Source organism: Moschus berezovskii, chromosome 15, assembly GCF_049115385.1.
Source record: "Moschus berezovskii isolate FMDL1 chromosome 15, NW_MosBer_1.0, whole genome shotgun sequence".
Lineage (NCBI taxonomy): Eukaryota > Metazoa > Chordata > Mammalia > Artiodactyla > Moschidae > Moschus > Moschus berezovskii.
In genome coordinates, this window is record NC_142474.1 from 7,442,826 (window position 1) to 7,461,525 (window position 18,700).

General features: G+C 48.8%; 1 protein-coding gene and 1 long non-coding RNA gene across 10 annotated transcripts in view; both read left to right on the top strand.

Annotated features, from left to right (window-relative positions):
- The window catches only part of SULF2 (sulfatase 2), a 128,251-nt gene that overhangs the window by 73,936 nt on the left and 35,615 nt on the right, over positions 1-18,700 (top strand). For all 9 annotated transcript variants that reach the window (XM_055438624.2, XM_055438610.2, XM_055438617.2 and 6 more), the window contains exon 4: positions 12,772-12,923. In XM_055438624.2, coding sequence (XP_055294599.2) covers positions 12,772-12,923 — 152 coding nt within the window. The remainder of the gene's footprint in view (positions 1-12,771; positions 12,924-18,700) is intronic.
- On the top strand, positions 1,005-10,432 carry LOC148775323 (uncharacterized). The gene is made up of 2 exons (XR_016039099.1): positions 1,005-1,926; positions 10,231-10,432. It is a non-coding gene; the product is annotated as an uncharacterized LOC148775323 (long non-coding RNA).

The window sequence follows — 18,700 nt, forward strand, 5'->3', positions numbered from 1 at the left end:
TATGGCGCCTCTGTGATGCGTCATCAGTGTGTGTATCGTTGAAGGGGAGAGGGCAGCTGGAGACCCCCGGGGGGAGGGGTGTGGCTGGAGCAGCTGGCATTTACCAGAATGTGGGGTGAGAGGCAATTTTAGGGACACCAACCAAAAATCCAGTTTGAGATGCCTGTTTGGCACCAAATGAATTGACCTGGAAGGAAAAAATTTTTAAGTTTTGTTAACGGTCCAAAGGATACATAAAATGGCCAAACGTTATCGTCTCCCGGAAAGACGGATAAACACATGAAGTACACTGGACCCAGATAAGTTTGTCTGTTTTGTTCACCATTTCACCCCTCAGACACAGAACAGGATACAGTAGATGTTCAATAAACACTTATCTAATTTTTTTTTAAATGGCAAAAACATATGAAAGAGACACAGGCCAACTGGGATTTGGAAGAAGTCATGGAGGGCTAAGACCCATTTTTCCCAAACTCCTTGCGTGTGAAACGGAGTGGTTTGTCCTGGGAAAGATGGACTTTTCCAGGCTTCTGCTTCATTTCTCACTGACCTTTCTGAATCGCTCTGGCAAACGCTGTTTGTTGTCATTGGCTTGGCTCCGCGCTCCCGCCCGTCTCTGTGCTCGTGTCCTGCTCAGACAGTTTCTTTGTGCAGCGTAAACATCCTTCCCCGAGCTCATTACTGGAGTCTCCAAGGAACCTTGTCATTTTCCAAGATGCTGTAGAATCTGGTTCCTAACAACTATTTTTGTTTCTCCAGGGACCTGAGTTCTCATCCTCCCGCCCCCATAAAGGGAAGCGGGCTATATTTTGGGAACTCACAGTTCCTTTTTTTGGAATGCTCCCCCTCTGCCAGACATGATTTCATTTGCTGCTGCTGCCCCCGTTTTATAGATGGAGTCACTGAGGCTCAGAGAGGAACACTCACTTGCCCGAGGAGGCAGGGCGCAAACCCTGGCCCTTAGGATTCTGGAAAAAAAAAAAAGAAAACAAGCTCTTCAAAGCCACACTGCACCCCAGTCTCCGCCACCAGGAGACCCACACAACTTCTTAAACTGTACCCAGCACAGAGGTCCTCCATCTCAGCACCACTGATGCTTTGGAGTCAGGTCGTTCTTTGCTGTGGGGTGGTCCTGTGCACTGGGGGGTGTTTAGCAGCATCCCTGGCCTCTGCCCAAGATGCCAGCTGTGTACCTCTCCCTTAGCTGTGACAAACAAAGAAGACTCCAGACATTGCCAGTGTCCCTGGAGAAGGGCAGATTGCCCCAGTTGATCTGATGTGCATTCCCCATGCTCTGTATGTGGGCTGACATCCCCACCACCTCCGTGGAGCCTTTCTCCACCACGCCGCGTTCTCTCCTAGCCAATACTGTGATAGAAATCCCTTCTAATAAAACCTGTAGCTGCTGCTTTTCCAGCCCTCCCAGGAAGGGTGTGAGGCTTAAGATACTGGATGGGGCAGCCTTACCCTACCCAACCCATGGACCCTCCCCAAGTCCACTGACCCAGGCACCCTGTCAGAAGCTGTCACCGGGTGCCCATGCTTAGCCAGGTACCAGGCTGGGGCTACAGCATCCAGAAAAGGCCCCTGCCTTGTGGACCCAGTGTGCCTGGGGAGATGATGATAAACAGGGAAACAAACACGCCTACAGGATAATCTCAGAGAGCACCGAGTGCCACGGAGAAGATAAACAGCCTGGTGAGAGGGATGGGTGACCTTGGACAGGGTGATCAGAGACACCTTCTCAGGGGAGGTGACATCTGATCTGAGATGTCACAGTGAGAAGGAGCCAGTCTGTGTGAGAAGGGAGAAGGCCAGCATCTGAGGCAGAGGGAAGAGCAGGTGCAAGTGTCCTGAGACGCCGTGAGTTTGAAGTGTTTTAAGGAACAAAAGGTCGGGAGTGTTCAGAACAGAATGGACAGCGAGGCAAGTGATGGGAGATGCGGGAGAAGGTTGGAGGATGGGTGGGGGAGTCTCTAGAGCAAAACAAGTAGGATCTTGGGTTCAGAAGCGTCCTCTGGACACTTGGGGGTGTCTGGGTTAGAGGCACCGAGTCCAGGTGGCGGCTGTTTCCTCTGTGTGCAAAGAAACAAGAATGGAGGAGCAAGATGTATTTCTCCTCTTGGACTAAATCACCCCAAAGGCCCTGCCTCTTTCATCTGGATTCCCAAACACTGCATCTGAGAATTCAGATTGCAGCTCTTGAGCAACTGTCTCATGGAGTGTGTTACAAAAACCCAACCCTTTTTTCCACCTTTGAGTCTCCTAGTTCAAGATTCAAAAACCCAGGGCAGAGTCTGATTGGCCAACCTCAGCCATACTCCCCTGCTTTGGGTGGAGAGAAGCACTTTGATGGACACCTTGGATCTTTGTATTTAAGAGGAATCCGGGATGCAATGACTGTGGCTTTTCAGGGGTCACCTGAAAGAAAAAAAGAGTGTGTATGTGTGTGGGTGTATTCATGCATGTGTGTAGATATTGGTCTATTGGCTCCAAATTACGAGGGAAACTACCCAATCAAAATGATTTAATGAGATGTTTATATTTAAAATTTAATGAGATGTTTATATTTGAATGTAAATAGTGAAGTGTAGCATGATCAACCAGTCCACTCCGGAATATTTTAACTCCTAGGTATTTATCGATTATCTCTAATGTAGGATGTGGGTGGAGATGGCGTGGGCCGAATGTGTGCTCAGAGGCGCCAATGCCCTTGAAATATCCCTGTCGACAGTTTACCCAGACAGCCCACCACGGGGGAGGCGAGGGTCCTGAAGGCGGGCGTGCCGTCAGTCCCTCTTCCTGCCACTTGCCAGGTACTTAGGACATGCCAGGGTCTGTTTTCTGTTCCATGCACATATTGGTTTTCCCCCACTCCACGTGACAGCAGGCAGTGGCTTAACTGTTATCCTTGTCCACTGAGGCACAGAGGGGTGAAGTCACTTGCTGGAGGTGAGTATTGGGAAGCAGCAGACCAGACAGTCTGGCTGCAGAGTGCCCTGGGCTGCTTGTCTGTATCACCCCCGTGTCACCCTCAATGAAGGGGAATGGCCGCCTGGAGGCGCAGAACAGTGGTGCCCCCACTGTGGTTCGGGCTGACCCGCTCTCCAGCACAGAGACTGGCCCTGGGTGCCTATTTTGTTCCAACTGCCCAAACCTTCCATCTCCCCCGAATGCAAAGTGACGCCTGTCTGCCCTTCTGCACCAGGCTCACCATCAGCTCATTTCAGTCTCCGGTCGCTGTGAGACACAGCTTTTACAGACCACAAATGCGATCATTACAAGGCAATTTCAGTTAGATTCAGGGCTGGGAGAGATAACAGAAGGGCCTGGTTCTCCCATCAGACTCTGAATGGTTCCCCAGCAGCACTTAACTCAGACAAATGCAGAAAGCAGCAGCCAGAAGGGGAAGCAGGCCCTCAGCTTTGCAACCAGAGCTGCCTGCCCGGGCCTGCAGGACAGGAGAGGGCACTGGAGAAGGACTTGGGGGTAAGTGGTGGGGAGCGGGAGGGTCTGGCTTCTGACACCTGTCTCTGCAGGGCCTCCATTAGACATGGTATTAACAGAGCAAGAAGGGGATGGATGCATTGGTGCTAATGAAACTGTAACACTCCGTGGGCACCTGTTTCTCGGCACTGTGCACATATGAGTTCTCACGACCACCCACAAGGTAGATACTTGTTGTCCCCCTTTTATAAGTGGAGACACTGAGGCACGGAGAGTATCAAGCAACTTGCTCGAGATCACACAGCCTTCAGCGTTGCAAAGTACCTCTGAGTCCCTTTAAGTTCCCTTCCTGAGACACCCTCGTCCTTTTCCTTTCCATCCGGGTTACGTTTGCCTTCATCTGGCCGCCCATCCAGAGTGTCCACTCCGTGAGTGTCCACATCCCCATGGTCTGATCCACTTCTGCGATTCCACTGACATTCAACTCAGGGTATCCATTTCAGCGTTTTCACCCTTCGTTTATTGGCCGCACTGTGGCCTCTGGTGGCCAGCTTTCCCCTTCGGATAGTCCACTTTTGTAAAACGTCTTATAGCTGTGTCTCCGGGAGACGAGAAGGCGACACGACTACACGCACTGCTGTCTGTGCAGGAACTAAGGGGTGGGCAGTCCACCGACGGACTTGGCAGGAAGTGATGTGACTGATCGTGATGAGCGCCTGTCGCTCACACAGCGGTTTGTGGACAGAGGAGCTCGTGGTGAGCTTTGAAGTTTGTACTTCATGCAGTTAGCGATTATGCCGCTGTAACTGAATCTGAGCCATGCTGTGGGGCACTGTGTTTTTTGTTTTGTTTTTTGAGTATAATTGCATTACAATGGTGTCTGCTGGACGACAAAGTGAATCAGTCATATGGACACATATATCCCCGCCCTCTTGAGCCTCCCTCCCACCCCCGCACCCCCATCCCAGCCGCTCTAGGTTATCACAGAGCACCAGGCTGAGCTCCCTGGGCTGTCCATCAGCTCCCCACTAGCTATCTAGTCTACGCACGGTAGTGTATATATGTCGATCCTAATCTCCCAGCTCACCCCGCCTTCCCGTTGCTGGACCCTTGCATCCACATGTCCACTCCCTATGTCTGCATCTCTCTTCCTGCCCCGGAAATAGGTTCTTCAGCACCATTTTTCTAGATTCCACATATATGCATTAATATATGGTATTGTCTCTCTTTCCGACTTACTTTTGTATGACAGAGTCTAGGTCCATCCACGTCTCTACAAATGACACAATGTTGTTCCTTTTCATGGCTGAGTAATGTTCCGTTGATGTACGTACCACAACATTTGTGCACATCAGGACCACGTGTGCATGAGGACAGCCTGTAAGTGGCTGCTCCTGTCCTGCTGTCATGGCCAGCCTCCTCGCTGTGTCCCTTCTTCACGCTGTGGGGCCCCCACCATCCTGGCCCAGTTCAGAGCCTGCTTCTGCTGAACTGGCATTCTTCTTCCAAGTCACCACAGCCCTGTTTTAAATCCCAGAGGGTCCTTCACCCCACACAGGGGATTTTTCTCTACACCGAGTGTTAGAAAACTTTTCCTGCAGGGCCAGATAGTAAATATTTTGGACTTGCAGCCACATGGTTTCTGTTCAGCAATCCGACTCTGCCATTGTAGTGTGCCAGCAGCCATAATAATACCTAAACAAATGGGTGCGGCTGTGTTCCAAGGAAACTATTTACGAGAACAGGTGGCAGGCCTGATGTGGTTTGCCAAAACCCTGCTCTGCACTAAGCATCTCATTGTCTTTTCCTTGGGCCCTTTAACTGCTGGGGAAAGACCTCAGTCAGAAAGGAATTAAGCAAACAAAACAACGACAAACATGGAGTGGTGGGATTTATTAGTTGACCTAACTTGGGATTGCTCAGCCTCGGCACTGCTGATGTGTTGGGCCAGATCCTTCTCTTTCCCGGGGAGCTGCCCTGTGAATTAGAGGACGTTTACCAGCATCCCGGACCTCTGCCCACTTGATGCTGGTGTGACAGCTAACAAGGCACCCACTGTCCAGTGTCCCCTAATGTTGGGAAACACGACATAACTGCAAACGCTAGCATTAAAGTGTGTTCAGGCAAGAGTGGACACAGGGACTCGAACAAGAATGTTCCTCTCTCCACCTCTCACCTCTGATGTTTCTTCCATGTTGCTTCACCTTCAAACAGACTCCTCCCCTGTTGGTAGCAAGATGGCTGCTGGCAGTTTCAAGCTTATATCCCACCAGCTTCAAGTTCCATAAAAGAAAAACTTAGCTCCTTCCCACTCAGTTCAGTTCAGTTCAGTCGCTCAGTCGTGTCCAACTCTTTGCGACCCCATGAATCACAGCACGCCAGGCCTCCCTGTCCATCACCAACTCCCAGAGTTCACTCAAACTCATGTCCATCGAGTCGGTGGTGCCATCCAGCCATCTCATCCTCTGTCGTCCCTGTCTCCTCCCGCCCCCAATCCTTCCCAGCATCAGAGTCTTTTCCAGTGAGTCAACTCATTGCATGAGGTGGCCAAAGTATTGGAGTTTCAGCTTCATCATCAGTCCTTCCAATGAACACCCAGGACTGATTTCATTTAGGATGGACTGGTTGGATCTCCTTGCAGTCCAAGGGACTCTAAACAGTCTTCTCCAGCACCACAGTTCAAAAGCATCAAGTCTTCCCACCGACGCTGCTGCTGCTGCTGCTGCTAAGTCACTTCAGTCATGGCCGACTCTGTGTGACCCCATAGACGGAAGCCCACCAGGCTCCCCCGTCCCTGGGATTCTCCAGGCAAGAACACTGGAGTGGGTTGCCATTTCCTTCTCCAATGTGTGAAAGTGAAAAGTGAAAGTGAAGTCGCTCAGTTGTGTCTGACTCTTAGCGACCCCATGGACTGCAGCCTACCAGGCTCCTCCACCCATGGGATTTTCCAGGCAAGAGTACTGGAGTGGGGTGCCATTGCCTTCTCCAAGTCTTCCCACTAGTGCCCTAAAATCCCAGGTCTGACTCTCATTGGCCGAATTTGGGTCACATGCACATCCCTGAACCAATGGCAGTAGCCAGGGGAAAATGTAGTGCTCTGATTGGTCAGACTGAGATTATGCATGCAGCCACTGGGTATTTACATAAGGAAGTGGTGGGACCCAAAGAATCACAGCAGGAAACTGAAGTCTCTGTTGCCAGGTGTAAATTTGTACACAGTTCCTGGTACACAGGAGCCAGTAAGTGCACTGTCCTTTCTATTGATGCCAACCCTACGTCCTAGGGGCAGTCATCAGCCAGCGCATGGTCAGCCATCTTTCCTGGCCTGGCATTTAATCCTCATAATCTGCCTGCCAGGTTGTTCCACCCCTGCACCAGCTCCCAGTTTGGTCTTCCTTTTACACCATCCCAGCAGTGAAGGCTCAGCGACTTCAGGCTCCAACCGTGACACAGGCTGTATTTTTAATCTTGATGTTAATTCTAGCTCATTCTCCAGCCTATATCTCCCAGCCTCAGAGCCCCAGGGCCCACACTAATTCGCTTCTCCCACCTCAACTGGTGCTGGAATAGCCATTTAAAAAACTGCCTTGGGGAAATCTAATCAAATGAGAACAAAATCTAATTTGGCACTAAAAGCCTTTGACTGAAGCCCTGTTTTCTAGGGCCTTGTGGAAGCTGAATAATAAAGTCTGGAGTTTTTAAGGGTTGGAGGTTAGAGAGAGATGTGAAAGAGGAGATTCTAACAGAGGAAATAGCTCTGGATGTGTTGACACCCATAGCATTGGACCATAATAGGCAGGGGTGGGCTTCCAAAGTTACCCCTCCTCCCGCTGCCCGAGAAATATTTACCCCACCAGCTGGGCCAAGAATTTAGGCTCTTTAACATTCCAAGTTGCACATTCATCAGAAAGACCTTGGCCCAGGTCTTCAGGGACAAACCAGTAGGATCGTGAGCCGGGGACTGGGGACATCCCCCGGAGGGGGTCACTGAGCCTCCTTCTCTGGACTTTCATTCACTCTTCTGCAAACTAAGAGAGTGAAGTTCAGTGCTTCTTAAATGACTTGTGGTCCTGGGTTCCTTTCAAAGTATGTCAAAAGCTGTGGACTGTTTCCAGAAAAATGCACACAAAGTGCAAAATCTGGCATCTAATATTTCGGAGGATGTGTGCTCCCAAGCTTGTTCCTGCCTCAGGACCTTTGCACTTGCTATGCTCTCGGCCTGGAGTGTTTTCCTTGTATTCCCGTATTCTCTCTCATTCTCATCATTCCTCCAAGAGCCCTCCCCTGTACCTCGCCCAGTGGTACCTCCCATGGTCCATCTCTGGCCACTTTGTTGCATCGTCATCCTTTATTTTCTTCATCACTGTTGTGACCAACATCACTATCAGCATTTGTCACAGTCACTCCACAGACACACAGAATGTGAGCCCCATGAGGTCGGGGTCCTGTGGGTGTTCTTTACTGCTATGTTTCCAGTGGTGTGGACAGCTCCAGCTCCTTGGGTGTTTCATAAATAGTTGTTAAATGAATACATTGATTTTGACATGCCCAGGACACTGATTCTATCATTCACTTAATATTTTCTCTCAATTGTTTTACTCTTTTTCCTTCACTTTGTTTCAAAAGAAAACATGTACATCACCACCAATATTGTTTGTCATGACAAAGTGTTGGACTTATTAAAGTCCCCTTCTTCCTTGTTGAAATTTTAAACCAAATGAGGAATAAAATTAAGGAGTCAGCAGATGGAAGTTAAAAAGCACTTGGAGGAATCTGATAAAGGCCAGGTTTGAGGACCTGGCTTCCTTCTGAGGGCAGTTGGGCTTCCTGATGCTAAACTCCAGAGTCAGACAGACTTCTCACTGAGCCAAGCCCCCTTGAGCTAGCATTGCCTGAAGGTAACTCACTCCTTACAGAAGGCAAAGGAAGGATTGGGTTTTGCATATCCAGTTTGTCCCTCCAAACCCACCAGACATATGTGCTAAGGGTCAGCACACTGCAGTCCCTGAGCCAGATCCGGTCCTCTGTCTGCCTTTGTAAATAAAGTTTTATTGAAACAGAGCCACACTCAATCGTCTATGACTGTTTCGTGCAACAGCAGGGCTGAATAGTTGCAATAGGGACTGTCTGGCCCAGGAAGCCTAAAATATTTACTCTCTGGGCCTTTACAGGAAGGTTAGGTGCCCATAGGGGCAGTCTTCCCCAAGGAGGAGGAATAGGAAAGCATGGAGAGAGGCCAGCCATGTTAGCAGAGTAGAGCGCCCCAGTTATGGAAAGAAAATCAGGAGTGGGGAGTAAGGTCATTGAGACTCTGCAGATCTTGTTTCCTCGGCTGCACTTGGTCTCCAGGCACTTTCTCAGCTCTCACAAATTGGTTCTTTCACTGGTGGGAAGGAGATGCTGAGAGTTGGGTGGAGTTATTTTAAATCAGGGTTTTTTTTTCAACTCCAGGCTATTGACGCTGGGTGCCCTGTGATTCTCTGTGGGAGGGGCGTCCTGAGCTCTGTCAAATGCTTAGCAGCCTCCCTGGCCTCCAGCCACTGGAAGCTAGCAGCGTCTGCCTCCCCAGGTTGTGATAAATCTGAGATGTCTGCAGACCCTGCCGGGTCTAAGGGGCAACGCTGCCCCCAGCTCAGTCACTGCTTTACAGGGCAGATGCAGCAGGCCTCTAGAAAGGGAGGTTCTCGAGAAAGAGGCTCCAGCCTTCAGCTCACCTGATACTCTCCAGCTGCCTCTTACCTCCAGCTGGCATTCAGTCTTTGATACCCCAACACCCAGCCGGGACGTGCAGTCACTGTTAAATTGGGTATCCGTCACATGCTTACCTTCCCTCTGAAAAGACTGGATGTTACTCAGGACTCAGAGCCGGGGCAGCCGGTTTTCCAGCCCCCGGCAGCCCGGGGCTTCTTTCCGGTCATTTCTGCACCATCCTCCCATGTGAAGGGAGGCTCCACCTTACCCCAGGATTGCTAGGGGTCCTCCCTTCGTGTTTCCACCTCCTCCTCATGCCAGCGTCTTTCTAGGAGGCAGTTCATCACTCCTTTCTCAGGAGCACTCGCCTCCTGGTTCTATGTGAAGGGGTGGGGATCTAATGGAAACACTTCCCCTTGCCTTGTGCCCGGGGGGATGTGGGGATCTGGTGTTTGTAGATGAGCAGAGATCTTCCTACCCCTGGACAGTGCCAGCCACCTGCCAGGCCTCGAGGGAAACCCCAGAGAGGGCTCCGCTCTACGGCAGCTTCTCCTGGCCCAGCCCCCTCTCCTCTGAGCCAACAGGACTCAAGCGGGCCTCCATGCTTTCTAGAAGTTCTAAGTGGATGGTCCCATCTTACCCCTGCTGGCATCACAGCCCAGCCCCTGCCCACTTCTCCTTCCTCTGTTGTCGTTCAGTCACTGAGTCGTGTCTGAGTCTTTGTGACCCCACGGACTGCAGCACACCAGGTCTCCCCGTCCTTCACCATCTCCTGGAGTTTGCTCAAACTCGTGTCCATTGAGTCAGTGACACCATCCAACCGTCTCAGCCTCTGCTGCCCCCTTCTCCTCCTGTCCTCAGTCTTTCCCAGCATCAGGGTCTTTTCCAGCGGTCGATTCTTCACATCAGGTGGCCAAAGTACTGATGCTTCAGCATCAGCCCTTCCCATGAGTATTCAGGGTTGATTTCCTTTAGGATTGACTGTTTGGATCTCCTTGCTGTCCAAGGGACTCTCAAGAGTCTCCTCTTGCACCACAGGTAGAAAGCATTGATTCTTCAGCGCTCATCCCCGTCTCTCTCTTCTCATCTTAGGCTCTGAACTGACACCCGCTGGACATTCACTGTTTGCCAGGAACAGCGCTCAGCACCCAGCTTGCAGGATCTCTGGAAATCCCTTCCACAACCCGAGCTCTCAGCAGCAGTTCTGAGGGCTGGCCTGGCGCCTCTGCCTCTGGAAAAGCTCTCACAGATTTGTCCATTGCTTAAAATAAATGGCCTTATAGGTTATAATTATTTTAAATTGTCCTTGCTTATTGAGGAAGATAGAAAGAACCAAAAATATCTCAAAAGTCTTGTGTCACCTCACTGCCCACAGAGAGTCTGGGGTATGTCCCAGTCTGGATGAATTTAGGGTAAATTGTTTTTAAGTGCGCCTTGCTGGTGGTGGGGAGCAGGCATGCAGAGACACTCCGTGCTGTGAACGCCCAGCCCCGTGGAGTTTCACCAGCTGAACCACCTGTGTCCCAGCAATAGAACAAGACCATCGTTACCCAAGAAGTCCCCTTTCCCCCACCTTTCCCCCATACCCAGTGATGACCACCACTTTTCTCCCCAAAGCCATAGACTCCTTTTGCCTGGTTTTGAACTTAACATAAGTGGGATCACGCAGTGATACGATTGTATCTGCTTTACTTCTCTTAACACTGTTTGGTTGTCGTGATGCGAGCCTGTTAGTAAACTTGGCGCTAGTATTTCCCTTGTTTCTATACATATGCGAGTGTATAAACAGGCATTGCGTTTCTCCATTCTTCTTTCTAAATTGTATTTGTTTGTTTGTTTGCTTGTTGTTCACTGCAGCACAGCGTCCTCATTGCTACAGGCTTTCTCTAGCTGCTGTGAGCCGGGGCTACTCTGGCGTCAGCGTGCAGGCTTCTCATTGCGTGGCTTCTGCTGAGAAGCACAGGCTGTCAAGCACTAGGGCTTGGTTGCCCCGCAGCATGTGGGGTCTTCCTGGATCCGGGATCGAACCCATGTCCCCCGCACTGGCAGGTGGATTCTTAACCACCGGGCCACCAGGGTGGTCCTGTTTCCCCACGCATGCACAGATGGATATCTGTTTTGTTTCTAGTTATTTGCGATAATGAATAGTGCTGCTGTGAGCCCGTCCTGCCGGTGACTTTGGGTGAACCTATGAATGCGTTTCTGCTGAGTGAACACCCAGGATTCAAATGGCTGGGTCAGAAGCTATGACTATGATCAAGTTGAACAGATGCTTGCAAACAGTTTTCTTTCTGTGCCAGGATCGGTCTGCACATCCACTGGCAGCGTGTGAGAGCTCCAGATGCTCCACGCCCCCACCAACGACTGGCTTTGGTCTATTTTTTTTTTTAATGTTAGCCCTTCTAGTCACTGAGTCGTAGATAGAATCCAAGGGGATCCATAAACCTGAGTGGTAAAAAACCAGACTCTTGTTTTCACTGACCTACAACTGACACTTGACATTTGCTTCAATTAAGAATGTAGGCCTCTAACTGTGGCATGTCAGCAGAATCTATAATTTGTCATCTGTAGAAATCACCGATATTTCAGTATTCCATTGCAGTTGCTATAGATAATGCAAAATAAAATATTCTCCCTCAGGGCTTCCCTGGTGGTCCAGTGGCTAAGACTCCACACAGTTCAGTCCCTGGTCAGGGAACTAGATCTCACACGCTGCGACTCAAGACTTCACATTCTACAACTAAGACCCAGGGCAGCCAAACAAATATTTTTTACAAAACAATTCTCACTCATCACTACTTTGAAATGATCACTTTTTACAAGGCCTTGCATTTAGCATCTTCATTTTTTTTTTAAGGACCCATTACTCTATGGTAAACTCTCCTAATACTTTGATAACTGATTTTCCAAAACAGTTGATTTTCTCTGCAATCCTATGTATTTTATTTTCTGTATGTGAAACATTTGAGAAGGGGTCACGGACTACACTTGCTGGCCGAGGGGCTCCGTGGTTCAGGGGGCAGTGCTGTCTCCATGTCCTGGCCTGGCGTGGTTTGAAAATTCCTATTGAGGTGGATGAAACTGGAGCCTATTATACAGAGTGAAGTAAGCCAGAAAGAAAAACACCAATACAGTATACTAACGCATATATATGGAATTTAGAAAGATGCAAATGATAACCCTGTATACGAGACAGCAAAAGAGACACAGATGTATAGAACAGTCTTTGGGACTCTGTGGGAGAGGGTGAGGGTGGGATGATTTGGGAGAATGGCGTTGAAACATGTATGTTGTCATATGTGAAACGAATCACCAGTTCAGGGTTGATGCATGTTACAGGATGCTCAGGGCTGGTGTGCGGGGATGACCCAGAGGGAGGATAAAGGGAGGAGGGAGATGGGAGGGGGGTTACAGGAGGGGGAACTCATGTACACCCGGGGCGGATTCATGTCAATGTATGGCAAAACCAACCAATATAATATTGTAAAATAATTAGCCTCCAATAAAAAATAAATAAATTTTTTAAAAAATAAAATTAAATTTAAAAAAAAGAAAATTCCTATTGAGTGATGGCAAGAGAAGGCTTTTGCTCTCTGCAACCTCACGTGGCTTCCTGGTGCCTCTCTCCTCCAGCTTTCTTCGGGAAGTACCTTAATGAATACAACGGCTCCTACGTGCCGCCAGGCTGGAAGGAATGGGTCGGCCTCCTCAAAAACTCCCGCTTTTATAACTACACGCTGTGTCGGAATGGAGTGAAGGAGAAACACGGCTTTGACTATTCCAAGGTGAGTCCCCCTTCCTGGCTGGGGTGGCAGTGGGGCTCACTCCTGAGGATCGGGACACGGGAGCCCGACTACCTGGCCTCAGATCGTGACACTTACATGTGAGCCTTTGACAGCCTCATGACACCCTCTGCTTCAGTTTCTTCATTTCTCAAATAGTAGTCTCTGTTTCTAAGAGTGCTGGTTTTTCTCTTTTAAAAAAATCAAAGTACAGTTCATTTAAGGCTTCCCAGATGGCTCAGTGGTAAAAGAACCCAGCTGCCAAGCAGGAGATGCAGGTTCAATCCCTGCATTGGAAAGATCCCTTGGAGAAGGAAATGGCCACCCACTCCGGTATTCTTGTCTGGGAAATCCCATGGACAGGGGAGCCTGGTGGGCTACAGTCCAGGGGGTTGCAAAGAGCTGGACACAACTTAGCGACTGAACAACAAGAGGGGTAGTTGATTTACAATATTGCAATACTGTGTTACTTTCAATGATACAGCAAAGTGATACAGTTACATGTTTTCCAGATTATTTTTCATTATAAGTCATTTCAAAGTATTAACTATAATTCTCTGTGGTATACAGTAAATTTCTGTTCCTTACTTATTTTATGTGGAGTGTTTGTTAATCCCTTACTCCTAATTTATCCTTCCCCCTAATGCTTTCCCCTTTGGTAACCATAGGCTTGTTTTCTATGTCTGTGGGTCTTTTTCTGTCTTCTATATAGATTCATTTGCATTATTTTTTAGATTCCACATAAAATAGTATCACATCATATTAATATTTGTCTTCCTCTTACTTACTTCACTAAGTATAATACTAGGTCCATCTGTGTTGTTGCAAATGGCAATGTAAGAGTGTTGGGTTTTTTCAGTTGAAATATATTTGGCATATAACACTGAATTTAACATGTACAACATGTTGGCTCAGTGCATATATATAATGCAATGTGTGCGGTCATGTGAGCTAAACCTTTATCATGTTGCATAATTATCTTTTCCTTTTTTGCAGGGGGGGGGATTAATTAAGACCTAGTCTCCTGGCAAGTCTAATGTTTATAGTACAATTGTTGTTCATTTGCTAAGTTATGTCCGACTCTCTGTGACCCATGGACTGTAGCACACCAGGCTCCCCTGTCCTCCACTATCTCCCAGATTTTGCTCAAATGCATTGTAATACAATACTGTTACCTCTAATCACTATGCTATGCGTTAGATCTCCAGAACTTCCTTATTTACTAGTTGTAAGTTTGTGCCCTTAAACAGCATCTCCCCAGTTCTCCCATCCCTCAGCCCCTGGGAGAACCCATTCTACTTTCTGTTTTTATGAGTTCACCTCTTTCGGATTCCATGTATATTGTGTGATATCACACAATATTTGTCTTTCTCTGTTTGACTTAAATCACTTAGCATAATTTCCATGTTGTTGCAAATAGCCAGGATTTCCTTCTTTCTCGTGATGGAATAATATTCCTGTGTGTGTGTGTGTGTACACACCGCATCTTCTCTACCCGTTCATCATTGAGGACACTCAGGTTGTTTGCATACCCAGGCTGCTGGGACCAACGCTGCAATAAACATGAGAGTGCAGATATCCCTCAATATCTGGTTTTCATTTCCTTTGGATAAATACCCTGAAGTGGAGTCCCCAGATCATAGAGTAGTTCTATTTTTAATTTTTTGAGGAACCTCCTTGCTGTTTTCTGTAGTAGCTGCATCAATTTACATTCCACCAGCCGCCCACAGGGCTTCCCTTTCCGCCACATCCCCACCGACACTTGTCATCTCTTGTCTTTCTGATGCTCGCCATTCTAACATGCACCAGGTGATATGAGAGGATTACTTTACAACCTGTTGCCAAGGCAGAAATTTGTTATAGAAAGCGTGCATAGAGAACATACAGTTTAATGACTTTTCACGAACTGAACGGATGCATGTAACCAGCACTCAGGTAGATCAAGAAGCAGTGTTGCCACCAGCCCCAGAGGGTCCCCTCATGTAACTCCTTCCATCAACCACCTCTCCTACAAGGACTTCTGTCACTCAGACTTGCAGCCTTGTAGATTAATTCTGTATCCAGCTTCTTTTGCTGAAAACTTTGTTGAAATTCACCCATGTTCTTACTTGTGAGTGTAGCTCCTTCATTCTTGTATCGTATTCTATACCTTAACCTACTCCTTCCCCGTATGTATGTGTGTTAGGTGCTCAGTCGTGTCTGACTCTTTGCAACCCCATGGACTGTGGCCTGCCAGGCTCCTCTGTCCATGGGATTCTCCTGGCAACAATACTGGAGTGTATTGCCATTTCCTTCTCCAGGGGATCTTCCCTACCCAGGGATTAAACCCGGGTCTCCTGCATTGCAGGCAGATTCTTTCCCATCTGAGCCACCAGAGAAACCCCTAGGTCATTCCCTAGGCCATACTTTTTCTAGTTCTGGTTTGTTGAACTGCGATCAGGTAAGGTACATGGATCCCAGGTGGATGGCTCAGGAAATTTTCACATATGTGTGCATCTGTGTAACTGCCCCCGAGGTCAAATTATACAGCAGTGCCAACCCCCAGAAGGCTCCCTCATACACCTATCCAGTCAGAGGTGAATAGCGGTATTTCATTGTAATTTTTTTTCACAAAGGCTTTTGAAGCTCACAGGAGTTAATAATACATGTGGAGTGACAGAGGAGACCACTGCACATAGTAAACGCTCAGAATATATTCGTTCAGATCAAGACACAGAACTTCCTCTGCAAAGGGCCAAATACTAAATATTTTAGACTTTATAAGCTATAGTCTCCATTGCAACTGCTCAGGCCCACGCTTGCAGTCCAAAAGCAGCCATGGATGATATGTAAACAGATAAACCTGGCTGTGTTTCAATAAAACTTTATTTACAAAAACAGGCAAGAGGCCTGACTTGGCCAGTGGGCTGTAGTTTCCTGACCTCTGGCTTAAATCATGATGATGGTGGTGATGATGACAGGGAGGAGGAGAGACCAATACTGATGGTTCATCCAAACTTATCATTAAAAAAAAAACCATCTGGTGACTAGCAAATATTCCTGCCATCTCAGCAGCCAAAATACACTCTATCCCATTTCCCTTCTGGAAATACCGGCACATTTGGGGAGCCCCCCAGCTTTAACAGGTAGTCACCGCCCACGTGTGTAAGCCTGATGAGGCCCCGAGTGGCAGAAACCACATGTGCCATCACCTGGGCAGTGCCTCTCCCTGACCCCGTGTCTCACTGTGCACGTAGTAGGCCTGCCTGCATGACCTCTCCGGAGCAAATTAATTCTAAAGTCCTAGCTGTGGGTATTTAGCCAGTCTGCTGGGCTCCTTGGAAATACAAAGCACAGTCTCACAGGGCTGAGCGCACCTTTTCTCTCCTCCCGGCTTCACTGCAGGCAGACTCTTCACATACCCAGAAAAATCCACTCCCTCCCAGTTAAAATCCCTCACCATGTCCAGCCCTGGCCTCAGCACAGCCCGCTAATGACGTTATCCAGGGAGACCCCACTCCCTTGGCACTGAGAATGGGATGCTCAGTGGCTGCTTTGTCACCCACGCATCTCAGCCTGAGGATGAGAGGAGCCCCCCGACAAAGGTGGGAGAATTCCTGGGACCCCAGTTACCGGAGGCCTGGAAACAGAGAGGGATGGGGGGCCTCTGGGGCCAGAGCTGGCTCAGGTCCAGGGTTCGGCTCCCACAGGCAGCAGTGGGCAGCAGGAGGGACCAGGAGTGAGCGCGGAGTTTCCAGCCACGGCAGGGCCGGGGAGCAAGGACCCGTGAGCCTGCGAGGTCGGAGCATCGTTGCAGAGGCTAATCTCGGGGGCCCCGGCGGAGGCCCAGGGAAGGAAGAAATCAGCAGTCCTTCCCAAATGCCCCTCAGAAGGCCCTCTGAGGACTCTGCACTAATCACTGATCCCGAAGGTGGGCAGATGCCACCCAGAAGGGTCCTCACAGCAGAGTGGAAAGAGAGAGGCAGTGCTGAGAAAAGAATGACGTGTAAGGCAAGCCGAGCGGTCGGAGAGGGCAGGAGAATGCAGGACAGGTGGCGGAAGGGGGACAGGAAGGACCAGGGAGAGGGGAGGGCCCGGGCGGTGGGAGGCTCTGCAGGAGCGGTGGGCGCCGTGAGCTTGAGCACACCCACCGTTTGCGCTTTCTCTCTGTTCCAGAGAAGCCTCCCTCCTATGCAGAGGGGCTTAGCCCGGCTGTTGGCTGCAAATGTGTCATTGAAGGAAATCAACCAAGAAAGCCCACTAATGCGGGAAATGACTAAGTGACCATGGAAGCATCTGGAAAAAGATGAGAGGGGTTGGTGTCGAAAGCCATCAGAGAAGCTTAGGATGTAAGGACTGGTGGGAAAAGCAAGTTGCAGGACTCTTCCAGGTCCCTAGTCAGATGTCACCTTCCTAGACGACCCTGTGTACTGGGCACCTCCCCACCCCGACCCCACCCCCCAACACCATGGATGTGCCACACCTGTGTATATCACGGATTCATATGTTAACTGTCCTCCTATCTGAATACAAGGCTCATGAAGGCAGAAATGTTAGTCTTGTTCACTGCTGTGTTTGTTGGATGAATGAATGTGTACAGTGTGATAGGATTCATGGAGAAAGATGCATAAAGCAACTCTAACACACGTAACAACACATCAGGAGAGATACTTCTTTCTCAGTAGGAGACTAAAGAGGCCAAGATTGGAAGTGGAGACGAAAGGTTATCAAAGGGAACTTCAGCTTTGTTTGTACTGTTTTAATTTTCACAAGGAAAACACGTGATTCCTGAGGAATAATGGCTAACACTCCTTTAGAGGGTGTCATGCACCAGATACCGCTGGAATCATTGTATATGAATTAACCTGTGCGTTTCTCACCAGAGCCTGTGAGCCATTTGCTGTTAGTTTCCCCAGTCACTAGATGAGGAAACTGAGGCTCAGAGAGGTGAAGGAACCAGGCCACACAGCTGGAAGGGGAGTGTTCCCTGGTGGTTCAGATAATGAAGAATCTGCCTGCAATGCAGAGACCCGGGTTCGATCCCTGGGTTGGGCAGATCTCCTGAAGAAAGACATAGCTACCCACTTCAGTATTCTTGCCTGGAGAATTTGATTCTTGCCTGCCACAGAGGAGTGGCAGGCTAGAGTCCATGGATCGCAAAGAGTCAGACACAACTGAGTGACTAACATTTTCACTTTCAGGATTCAAACCCAGGCCATCAGGCTTCAAAATCCATTCTCAAAACTATAGCTCTTGGGTCAAGCCCAGCTTGCCAACTGTCTTGCTACAATCCTGAGCTTAGAATGGTTTTTCCATGTCTACTTAGCTGGAAAAAAATCAAAAGAACAGCGATTTTCATGACCCATGAATATTATATGAAATTCAGATTTTAGTGTGCGTGGATAAAGTTTTACTGCAGCCTAGACATGCCCATTCATTTCTGCCATTGCTGCTTTTTGGCTGTAATGGCAGTAATGAGTGATTGTAACTGAGCCTTCTGGCCTATGAAGCCTCAAATATTTATCATCTGGCCTTTTACAGAAAAGGTTTGTTAAGACCTGATATAAACCACCATCTTGTCCTCCCAGTGATATTTTTGTTTGTCGAGGGACAAAAGATGCACCAGACAAAAAAACACAAAGGCCTGGGTTCTAACTCTGAATGAATTGCTTATTAATTTTGTGGCCTTGGTTTTCCCATCTGTAAAATGGGCATGGTGTCCACTTCGCAAAGTTGCTATGAAGGTCAGTGGAACAAAGGTCTGATAACGATAAGAGCCAGTGTCCCTTGTGGGTTCCCCT